General features: G+C 41.7%; 2 protein-coding genes across 2 annotated transcripts; both read right to left on the bottom strand.

The window, feature by feature from the left end:
• Positions 1 to 766: 766 nt before the first annotated feature.
• On the bottom strand, positions 767 to 3,253 carry PCOAH_00041040 (Uncharacterized protein; the record flags this gene model as incomplete). The annotated part of the gene is made up of 3 exons (XM_020060892.1): positions 767 to 853; positions 979 to 1,207; positions 1,425 to 3,253. The coding sequence occupies 3 exons, from the start codon at positions 3,251 to 3,253 to the stop codon at positions 767 to 769; spliced, it is 2,145 nt and encodes a 714-aa protein (XP_019916139.1).
• Positions 3,254 to 3,339: 86 nt separating this feature from the next.
• PCOAH_00041030 (Uncharacterized protein) lies at positions 3,340 to 11,055 on the bottom strand (the record flags this gene model as incomplete). Its single annotated transcript, XM_020060891.1, has 1 exon — positions 3,340 to 11,055. The coding sequence occupies one exon, from the start codon at positions 11,053 to 11,055 to the stop codon at positions 3,340 to 3,342; it is 7,716 nt and encodes a 2,571-aa protein (XP_019917091.1).
• Between the last annotated feature and the right edge of the window lie 1,197 nt (positions 11,056 to 12,252).

Genomic DNA, 12,252 nt, shown 5'->3' with positions numbered 1-12,252 from the left:
ACGCATTGCACCTACGAAGATGCGAAACGGGAAAAGATCAACAAAAGCGAGGTAAAACGGTTGATCTTACCCTACACAATTGAATTGTACGCACTTTATTTATTTTTTTTTTTTAATTTCCGCCATTTATGAAAAGGCCGAAATGCGCCTGCGCCATGTTCCCGTAAGTTATTTTCCCCTGTCCATAAGGAGAACACGCACAGGTCAGCATATGCTGTCCTTGCCATCGTAGGAGTCATATGCTATACCCTATGGGGTGTTGACAAAATGTTGCATTATTGCGCTTTGAAGTTTTGTAAAAAAAAAGACGACAAACAAGTGACAAACACTTTTTTCACATTTTAATTCAAACAAATGAATGAACAAATATATGAACAAATTTTGTGTTTTCCCCTTTGCGTTTCACACAATTGAAGATAAACCTTCCTTTTGGTTATATCTCCCCTGGTTTAAAAAAAAAAAAAAAAAAAAAAATTCCACCTGTTTTGTGTAGCCACATGGGGGTGTAAGCCGCATATTAACTTTAACATACACATCCTTATTCGTAAAAAAGGATAAATAATTGTAAAATGGGAACCAAAAAAAATAAAATAAATGAAACAATTACAACGTTATGGGTGTGTTCCGCTTCGTTCTGCCTCAATACGTCGAACAATGTGCAAAGAACAGCTCCACAGATCAAGAGCATGGAGCCATATATATGTAGCAACGGCGCGGTTCAGTAGTAGCATAATTGAGGACGATTTACGGACGCGTTGCGACTCGGCTAGGGATTTTTCTTCAGGGTCAATCTTCTTTGCCTTGAGACTTCCCTCTGTTTTTTTTTCTGTGCGAATTTTTTGTTTTTTCCATCCTGCAAGGGGGTGAAGAGAGGGTGAGGGGGAATATATATATGCGTGAAGCATCATCCTCTGCATGCGGATCGTACAAGTGGCACGTGCAGATTATGCGCCCACTTCACCCTCCCAGGATCATTACATTCATAAGCCCATTTATGTAGTCACTATTTAAATTGTGGGTGCCCAAGTTATGCACGTTTAAATTATGTCTAGCGTGCTTTTCCATGACGACCGCATTGTCTTCTACAAATATTTCGATGCACTGATATATGTATTCGTAATAATTGAGGATGTTTTTTTTTTCTTCTCTGACTTCTTCCTCTATTTTGTTTTCCTTCGCGTTGTCCTCTTCGATCAGTTCGTTCAGTCTAAGCGGGGGACATGTATATATATATATATGTATATAGATATATGTATGTGTATATGCATGTATGAAGGGGTGATGCACATCACGCAGTGGGTCGGTATTCATGTATTTTTTAAAATGGGTTGAATAATGAATAATGAATAATGGTGGGGATGTGCAGTTTCAACCCCTATTTCTTTTCCCGCTCTTGCGTGGCGTTCACCTTTTTGTTGACCTACCTGGAGGTGTCCACCTGGTAATGCCGCACCAAGTGGTTGGTCAAACTGTTTAGCAGCACCATGGCAAAGCACTTAATTTTGCAGAGGTTCAAATTTACCCTAGAGAAATTTTCTCTTTCCCCTTCATGGTTCATTTCATCTTCGTGGGAGATTTCCTGCATGCGTTCATCGATTCGTTCATCAATTCGTTCATCGTTGGAGTGGAAGTAACTGTGGTTGCACTTGGGGCTGTCCCCCTCCGAGCTTATGTTAACGGTGGACGAAATAATATAGTACACCTTGTTTATGTCATGAATTAGTAGCGCCATTTCGTTATATGTTGTAAAGTTCAGGTAAGAGAGAAGGTAGGTTAGAATTTGAATATACAAAAAAAGGAAGTAGTTAATATAGGTAAATTCGTCTACGTTCATCTGGTGGTGCACAAGGTGGTTGTATTTTTTTTTTATTTTTTCGATTATGTTTTTTTCGTCGCCGTTCTGTTCTGAGCTAGTTCCTACGTCGGAAATGTCTTCATCGATGAGATTTTCGCTCGACTTGGAATTGGAGCAAGTCGATGTCTGCTCGTCCTTGTTCATTCTTTTGCTGCTATGCTTAGACGGCTTCTTCTCCTCCAGTTGGATATGGTTATCTCCGTTGGTTGCTCCTCTTCCTGATCGGTTATTCCCCCTTGTATTACCTCTAGTAGCCCTCTTCGGGGCTGACGAATCGGAGCCACTATCAATCGGATCGTTGCTCCGGCCGCTGGACCTACTCTGTGGCATGTACTTCCTCACGATGAGCGCGTAGATATCCCTCACCTGTGGAATACGAACGGAGACGTTCACGTTGGAGCCATCTCTACTGGTACCCTCTGCATGTGTTGCCCCCCCCGTGGAGGCGTTGTACTTGGAACCCACATCCCGTATGAAACTTCGAACCTTCTCATACAACACTAGGTGGCACGCATTTTCGATTTCTTTAAGTACCGTTTTGACATATTTCATTTTTAAATTTTTGTTGGATAAACGATCGTAGATATCTAGGAGGCACTGGAAGAAGGGTTGCTCCATTTTGTTAAACAGGATTGTATCTACGGGTAGGAAGTCGCTAAGGCTACGCATTGCATGAGTTCTCTCCTGGTTGTCGAAGCCTCCCTTATCAAATGTACTGAACATGTAGTGATTTTCTATTAAGTAGAAGAGCATATGCTGTAGGCACTCCGCCAGGTTGTTTACAAAGTTGTAACTTTCTTTCTCCAAAATGCAGTTTATAATTTTTTCACTTCTATTTTTTAACTTCATGTCTGGTGTAAAACAGAGGCAGAAAATGCTAGGGCAGATTTTCGTCCCTTGGATGAATCCCTCTTTGTACAAATTTCCCAAAATTTGAATTCCTAAATTTTTAATTAAGTACAGTTCTTCTGCGGAGCAGTCTGTGTATATAAAGCGGTTCACACTGAGCAGGTCGATAATTTTCTGAGAAAATAGGGAGGCCACCAGGAGGACGTGTATGATATCGTTGTTGTGTCCATTGTCTGGGTTTCCCAAGTTGGGACTACCCGTAACTTGTTCATTACTCATCAGTAGTGTGTTATTTGGTTCCTTCTGTCCTTTCGTGTGACTCTTTTTGTGTGGTTCGCTTGTGTCTTCCTCCTCCTCTTCTAGGGTTGCCTCCCTTTTGATTCTCTCCTGGTGGTTGTCTTTTCCTGGTTCGTCATGACTACTTATATTGGGAGTGTCAAAATGGAATCTGTGTGTGTCTTCACTTCGGTTTAAAACGCCATTATGGGGTACATCCGAGGGGGGGGGTTCTTCCCCATTTGTAGGTTCGCCCGCGTGGCAGTTACCCATTTTACCGTTTCGTTTAATATTGTGCGTGCTTTTACTGTCCCCTTTTAGGCACTTCCTATGATTAGCGCTTGCCCCGGTTTTGGTGATCATTTTCCCTTTTTTCGCATTTTTATGTTGTTCAGTGGGGGATACAAGCATACTGCTCCTCCCCCCTGCAGTTGACTTTCGCATTTCCCCCTGTTCATACTTTGCGCGAGGAGCAAATTATCCTTGTTGTTAAGGAACTGCTCGTATGTCTTAATCAGCTGCAGCAGTGTGTAGAGAAAATTCTTCTGCAAAATTGGATTAAAAGAATTGATGCAGAAAAAAAAAACATTTCTCAATTTCAAGTCGTTAATAAAGTGGGAGTTGTAAAAGTTGGACAGAATTTTACTTAAGCATAGGAGGAAGAAGCATTTGTATTTTACATCATTGGAAATGTAGAACAAGTCTACAATGAGATTCACCACAATAAACGACAGATCATAAAATTTGTAGTTACATATATCGACAAACTTTTCTATCTTCTTGGTGCTAATTTTTTTCCTAATAATTTCTGTAATTATTTCATTTTTCAGTTTGACAGTATTCCATTTGTTAATGTAGTCGACCTCATTATTGAACATAAACTCGAAGTAGAGAATTCCTTGGCTGTAAATTTGGACGCGTTTTGCTATATCAGACAGTTTAATATATTTTACGCTGTTCGTTTGGTTGTCATCGGATTGTTGCTGATCTGCCTTCTGCTTCTTCTTTGTGCATTGGTTTGATTGTCCAGCTTTGTCCCCATTTGGGGGGTTCTTTCTGTTTACCTCATCTGTGTTCCCCACCCAGACATGCGTATGAAGGTCCACCCCCTCGGTATACACATCGTTCACAACAATTTTATTAACGTTAATAAATTCCATCATCACAGAAATGAGCCAGGCATGTTTATCTAAATTCTGCACATCGGTATGCGTCACGCAGAAAATGTCGAAGATGTGTTTTTTGTACTGGTCTAGGTGGTTTACAAATTGTTCATATGGCATATCGATGAGATTGCAGGTGAAGAATTCGTCGGGGTGGTTTTCCCCCTTTGCACCGTTAACCTGTAATGTATGATCATACGCCTGGCAGAGTTTCCCCCGCAGGTGCTCTTTCTCCTCCTGAGTCATGAACTGGAATTCACGCACGAAGTCGTTCAGTTGCACCACGTAATTATTTATTAGAAAACACAACTTGTATTTGTGTAGCTTTATAAGACACTCCTCAATATACGTCTTGAAATAGAAGAAGTCTGAAAAGATATACGTGTGTAGGGTGCAGAGCAGCTGGACATACGATCTGGATATGAAAATATTCTGATGGTAAAGAAGAGAGTTATTAAAGTGGACCCTCTTAAACTGGAACTTTAACTTCAGGTCCAATTTACAGTGGGGAATAATAGACGACAATAACTCACATACATCCTTCGACACATCATTGTTGTAAATGTATGGATAGAAGAAGTCCATATATCTGATAAATAGGCTGGGCATAATTTCTATAATAATGGTAAAAATGTTTATAATTTTTTTGGTCTCTTTTTCGAGGGAACTATTTCTTCTACTTCTGATGAAGAGGCAAATCAAATTATGGATCCAGACTTCTAGCACATACTTCACTTTTTTTTTCTTCAGTATTTGTAGGTACTTGTATGAGTTGCTCAGGTATATGTTGTAAATGCTGTTCTTAATTTTTAGAAGGTTGCTTTGTTCTTTCGTTTGGCTGAGCGTTGTTTCTGCATCCTCGGGGGGATCCTTCTCATCCATCGAAATGTCGGCGTTTTTTTTGCTCATTAGATGGTTCTTGGATCTTACTTTTCCCGTCCAACATGCTCCACGGGTGGGTAAATTGCTTCCACGCTTGTGCCCATTTTTGTAACCACTTTTGTAACAACTTTTTGCCGCCGGTTTGGTGTTACCCGAGGGGCCGTCGGTGTTGGCACCGCCGTGGGGATGCCCTCCCCCTCGCGTCCCCACCTTGTCATCTTCCCTCAGAAAGTTCAGAACTGATCCCAATTTGTCCTCATACGTCCTCACATTTTTCTCCATGTGGGAGAGCATCTTACTGACTATGTTTATGTTATGTTTATTTTTCATTACGTAAAGAAGATGAATGAAGAGGGTGTAGATATTTTTTTCAATTCTTATTTGTATGGTGGGATCCTGCTCCATGCAGACTGATTCTATTTCTTCCTCCGATTCGTATCCTCTACAGTGTTGGTTGTTTGTGTACTCCTCATGGGCATGCACATTCTGGTGGGGGTCTACCTCTGGGGTGCCTTCCCTTTTCTCCATTTTCCATTTCGCTTGCGTGAATATGTTAATGAAGAAAATGTCGATGAATATTTCGAGGACGGCGCTCTTCATCGTTTCGTTGTCGAAGGTGGACACGTACCGCTCGATCAGGTCGTTCATGATTGACAGGTTATCTCTGATGCAATCGGTTCGGCTGCTTTGGTGGGGGCCCTCACCGTTTACTTGGTTCTGCTCCTGCTTCCCATTGTCATCCTCGCTGGTTGTTTGTTTTTCTTCCCCAGGGTACCTCCTCGCGTAGACATTAAAATAGACGATATATTTTAAAATTTTCACACTGACAATTCGAATGCTGATTTTTATGTCCTTCGAGCACCGCCTAATGGAGTCTACAATTTCGTCTGTTATGAACTGGTTCAGGTCGATCGGTTCGTTACGATGGTAATGATTGAGTTTTTTCTTCGCGTCTAGTGCATTTTTCTCCTCATTTGTGTGGGTACTACTGATCGCAGGTTTGTTTATTCCACGCATATGTTGATTCCAATTGGAGAAATTTTCTACCTCCAGGAAATTCTTGCAGAAGTTGTAGTAGATGTATAAGGTGTACTCCCTCACCTTTAGATAATTATCCGTCAGGCAGGACATTAAAATATTCTGCGTGTGTTTGCACTTCAAGTATAGGTAGTTGTCACTTATAATATTGCTGATTATGGAGATGCTGTAGTACCTGAGGTTTTTGCTTCCGTTTTCGTAGAGGATGTAGAAGAGCTGATTCAGGGCTACGAAGAAATAGTCGTAGAAGGAAAAGTAGAGGTGAATCCTCCACACGATATTTATATAAATGTCAAAGTTATGTGCGCTGGTGCATTTGGTCAGGGCTTCCTCATCCTTCCTGTCGGCGTTTCTGTATTCGTGGCACAGCATCTGGGTGAATTTACTCACACGGGTAGACTTATCTACATTGAAGGAAGTGGTACCATGCAGGGGCGTGGCACCCTTCACAGGAGGGAGTCCCTTCCTTTTCTTCTTCCCCTTTTCGCCCGTGACGCATTTGACAGTTTTCTCCCCTGCATCCCCATCCACGCACAAAAAATCATTATACAGGATGAGTATGTAGGAGTACACATTATTGCAGTTCCTGTCTATTCCTTCAATTACCTTGTCAAACTTCAGGTGTACCAATATATAGTAGTAATACACGACGAAGGCCTTCAGTTTATTCACAAATTTTTCAAAACAGTAAAAGCCCTTATTCTTTTCTTTCTTCCTCCTAAATTTGCTATTTAAGAAGGTGTTGTTCCCTTGCGCCTCTCTTATGATAACTCCTTTGATTATGTTTCTCACTTTGCAGTTATCGCAGGTGTGTTCTGCTACGTTGGAGGAGTGCAACAAATTTTCTACATGATTCGTGTTATCCTCGTCTAGGCCTTTGCAATGACTGTTTTTTTTGTTGCCCTTCGTTTGGTCATCTTTTCCTGTTTGGCAAAGGCTGTTGTAGTTCCTGGTGATATCCTCCTGGGGAATGACCCTCTGCGTGTTCATCTGCTTTGCCTCTTTGTAAATGCACGTCTTGTGGTAGAGCGATTCACACTGCTGGCACCTGAGCAGTTGATCTTTTTTTTGCACCTCGTCGCAGCACCTGAGGAGTTTCATCATTTCTGCGGGAGGATGTTCCCCTTGCTTTGCACTAAGTACCTCCTCCTTTGGCCCTTTCTTCCCCTTCCCCTTTGCGTTTTTCTTTTTTCTCTCCGAAATATTTTCCCCCGTGATGCAATCCGCGGTTGTGAGACCCTCCTTGGCTTCCTTAAAACCGTCCAATTGGAAGAAGGGTTTTATGAACTTATTCTGGCACAGCTCCTGGTTCAAGTTATACAACAAATGGAACCAAGCGTCATTCACATAGTTGTAAATATTAAACGTATATTTCAGAATGTACCTTAATACAAAGAGACAAGTCTCCTTTACATTTCCTTCATGTCTATTGTTAATGACGTCAAAGAATATGTGAATAGAATTTTTCACAAAAAGTGTACTTATGCTGAATAGGGGATTGTCGCAGCATTTTATTAGGTCCAGAAAGAGGGACTGCAAAATGGTTTTCGCATTTTTGTTGTCTTGGTAGAGTGTTTTTTCGATAATCTCTATGAGTATATAATTGACTATACTGTTTAGCCTCTTGAAGTTCTTCCTCATCATGTACTGGTTGAGTGCTTCCTCCGAGGGGTCTTTTTCCCTTCCGGCGGATGTGTTAATTAAATTGTTGCTTTTCTTTTCTGCGTTGTTTTTCGCACTCTTTGGGTTCCCCTTTTTTTCCATTGTTAAAATGTTTTTTTTTTTTTTTTTTTTTTTCTTTTTATTACAAATATTTGCTTCTCCTTTTTTGTCCTCCTCCTTGTTGTCCGATTCGTATTCATGTGTGCTGCTCACATGGTAATAATAGTGGGGGTCACGCTTTGTTGTTTTTTTTTTCCTTAACGAGTATTTTGATTTTTCCTTTTTTGCATTCATTTGGTTCTGTCTGGGGGGTTCCCTACCAGTGGTACGTGTTTTCTTTCCTCCCTTTGGGTGACTTCTTTTGGGGGGTTCTCCACTGCAGGTGCTGCTGCGATCGTCTTCGCTTGTGAAGATGCTTAAGCTGAGCGATTGGTCAGACTGTTCATGGTCTTCACTTCCCCTGACGTTGCGTCTGCTTCTGTTGTGTGCTTCCTTGGGGCCCCCTCCCGGATAGTACTCATCATCATCGTCTTCATCGTGGTTGTCCGTCTCACTGTGGAAGTCGTCATGGATTTTCCTCTTGGCTGATTTGCCCTTGCTTCCGCCTCCCCTCTGACGGTCCAGAAAATACTTCCTCTTCAAATCACCCTCATAGTGCGAAAACGAATCAGCAATTTTAATAAGCAGGAAGGTAGTCAGGTGTATATACGTGGAGTTCACGTGGCTATTTCGGAAGTTCAATTTGTTGTACCTAAAGTGGACATTATTTATATTGGATAGAATATCGTCTAGGACATATTTTTTCATTTTTTTTCGATTCTTGTTTCTAAAAAGTTTTAGCAACAAATTGCAGGAATTCACAATAATGTTCTGCACATTGTAATTCGTCTGGAGGGTCAAGGTGCACAGGTCAAGGAGGTTAACCAGGACAGTGTCATACTCCTCTATGTATGCATAAAAGTCGGAAAGGTAGAGAAGGCACTTTTCATAAACCCAGTTTAGCTGTACTAGGTAGGTCTCATGCACATGGTAGAACTGAATGACTCGATTTTTTATTTCGCACTGACATAACTTCAGGACAACATTTTTAAAATTGATCTTTAGGTTTATTAGGACCTTTTCGTTTAGTTCCTCTGTGTCTACGTATTTTTTGAAGCACTCGAAATTGAGCAGAATCAGATACAGCAGGATGTTGTAGTGTCCATATATGAGGTCAATCATGACGGCTTCGTTTGGCTGCTTGGCGCTTCGTGAAGAGTTTGCGCCACGCCGTTTCTCGCCATTATGTGGGTTACTATGTGGTGCATTTTTTGTGCCACCCTTACTACGACCTTTATTACCACCTTTGCTTCTACTTCTCGGCACACCTTCTCCCTCGGGGACTGCCTCACCCGCTTCATCAGCGTTGTTTCGGGTGTCACTTCCGCTTTGGGAAACCTCGTCCTGTTCGTCCACCGTGCTGTGATCATCCTCCACATTACTGTACGTGCCACTCCCCTGGGCATGTCTGATTTCTCCTTCCCTTTCCCCTTCATAAGACGACGCCATGTCCTTTTTCCGACCTCTTCTGTAACAGATCTCCTTACTAAGAAATTCCTTCACATTTGCGAAAATTTTTTCCAACACGAGTTCGACTTTGCTTCCTTCATCGTAAACCATGTGCTTATCATTTTTGAGGCATCCCTCTAGGGAGGTCACTATTCGTTTCATCTTTTTATTTTTATTCATGTCGGTAGGACTGATATTTAGGAAGGAGTCCATGTGCTGTTCCAGCTGGGCCCAACTTCTGTTATTCTCCCTCGGGTGGATAGAAACGTTACAATCGTTGGTCACCATCATTTTTTTGTTTTGCTCCAAGTCGTTTTGCATGCACCTGTTGGCGTTATCTTTTGGGTCATCTGGTTGGGGCGATTCTTCCTCCTCGTCTACGTCTGATTCTACGTCGGCCTCTATGCCCCCTTCCAAGTTCTGCCCATTTTCGCCACGTGGCACCTCTACCCATTTCGATTCCATCTCTTTTATCTGCATGTCATGCACTTTGACCACCTTATTTGGACTTTCTGCGGTCCCCTCTATCTGGATGGGTTCCCTCCACAGGCTTACTGCTCCATCTTTTTTTTGTACGCTCTTCTGGTTAGGCATGTCGGGTATGGATTTTCCTCCCTGTGATGAATCCCCATTTTCATCCCCTTCCTTTGCCTTTGCTAATGTGCTAACTGGGTTACTTTCTTTATCGTCTTGGCATTTCAAATGATGGGTTGTACCATCTGGGGGGTCCTTATACGTGTGCTTTTCTTCCCCTTGTGCGTCCTTGGTAGGCAGTGATTGCGGTAGATCCTGCAATGTTGCGTCATCCGGTGGGGGCTTCTTTAGGCGTTCCTCATCAGTCGGATCTACTTTTTCCGGGTTATAACTAGACAGGTGGTCATAGACAACCTCCACGTCAATGGCGTTATCATGAGCTCCTTCGGGGAAGGCTTCCCCAGTGTAGGTTTTTTCCATTCCTTTTGACACCACGCGGGGGGGTTCACTAAAGATGTTGTTCCTACCAGGAGGTATTCCAATTCTATCGAACTTCTTGAAGGTGCTAAACCGATACTTACAAGCTAACTTCATTTTGTCCATTTCGTTTATTACCCTTTGGTCGATGTGGTTCCAACTATTCAGGATGGCGGGTTCACTGCTCATTTCTTCGCATCTGTTGTGAGACCAGTGGATGTTGGAGAACCCACTTTGTTCCCTCCTATATGTGTTACATAACCGGTTAGAGTTGTCTATAAAACCGTGAAAGTTGGAAGAGTTCCTGGGTGGAAGCACATCCCTGTCCAGTCTTCTCTCAGAGGAGTAACGCCCACCATGGTACATATAACGATCGGGGGGGCCCCTATAAAAATTGAAGTTCCCCAAATTGGAGGTCTGAGTAGTTTGTCTTCCCAATGATGAGGACGAGGAATATCTCCCATAGGGACATGCATTTTTAGAGTAAATTATTCGTTCATTATTTACGTGTGCATTTTTTATTTTTTTCTTTTCACACGGGATATGATCTTCATTTGTATATTTTCTTTTATTTTGAAAATTTTGCGATTTTAAAATTTTCAGTGCTAGTTCTTCCGGCGTCTTGCAATTTTCCAGGTGGCTAATTTTTATGTTGTACGAGTTGGACGCACTTAGAATACGTTTTGACGACGTAGCTTCATCATTTGTTTTGTTTCTTTCCTTCACCGAGCTGTCATTTGATTCGCACAAATCGTATTCCTCATCGATGTTCGCATGGACGTACTTGGAATTGTTCAGCCCAACCGTGGTTGGGATGATACTTCTGAACATTCTGGAGGGAATTATAACTATATTTCTGGGTTCTTTTCTTGGGGTGGGGAATTATAGCGACCGGTGCACAACACATGCGTTCTCGGCTGCTACTTCACCCTGTACACTCAGTTGCTGGAGTAACCACAGGAGAGAACTCCCAATTGGTTAGTCTAACGTGCAGAGAGGGGGATTATATTCCTTTTCAAATTACTATAAAAGGGTGATATGTTCTATGAAGATGTGCAGAAACGAGGCGAACATGGCAAGCACATAGGTGATGTGCATGATGTGTACGACTGCACATTCGTATAAGCGAGCATGCAAGGAGTGACCCCCTTGACGTCCTCGCTACCGCTTCACACTTGGCTTCTAACTGTGCATATTAAAAAAGGAAAAAACGGGGCTATATAAATAGCTAACGCGCAGCAAAAAAAAAAAAAAAAAAAAAAAAACGCTTTTCCCCGGATTTTCCAACTTTAGTGCATGACAGGTCCCTGAACCCTTATGGCGTCATCACTTACGTGAAGCTCCGCGTGTGCAAGTAAATCAACGGGGAAATTCAAGCAAGCAAGCTGCAGATCGAAGTGAAGTAAGCGTTTAAATCACGAATTGTCACAAAGGGGGAAAATAACACAAGGCACACACCCATTAACTATGTTAAAATTTATAACACTTGGACGCTTCTTCCTTTTTTTAATGAAACAATTTTATGAGGTCACAAAAGAAGGGGTCAATCTTTTCGCGGCAAAGAGTCACATAAAAAAGAAAAAAAAAAGTTTGGACAAAAAAAAAAATATAACATAAGGCACGATCAATAACTAAACAAATAGCGGATGCAATGTAGGAGTAGAGGCATCAGAAGGGAAGATATAACCATACAGTTTAACACAAAAAAAAAGAAGGAAAAAATTCAGTTGGTGAAACTTAACAAAAAAATAACGACAGAGTGGCGTAAAAACGAGGGATGCATTCTGTCTGGAAATTTATTAACCGACTCACGGCGTGATGAAAATTTGCCAAAAATCAAACACTTTTAAGCATAAGATATTTTGTTGCAACGTAAATGAACGCTTTGAACAAGCATTATTTTGCAGAGTGTTAAAAGGCTTCGCAATTTTTATGACTACTTGGTTGGTCCGTTTTTTTGCTCACCGTTCGGCTGGTAAATCGTAATCCTTCTTGCAGTGCCGTCACTTTGCTGTACTAACATTTTTC

This window comes from Plasmodium coatneyi, chromosome 12, assembly GCF_001680005.1.
Source record: "Plasmodium coatneyi strain Hackeri chromosome 12, complete sequence".
NCBI classification, from domain to species: Eukaryota; Apicomplexa; class Aconoidasida; order Haemosporida; family Plasmodiidae; genus Plasmodium; species Plasmodium coatneyi.
This window is presented reverse-complemented; position numbering and strand designations above follow the sequence as displayed.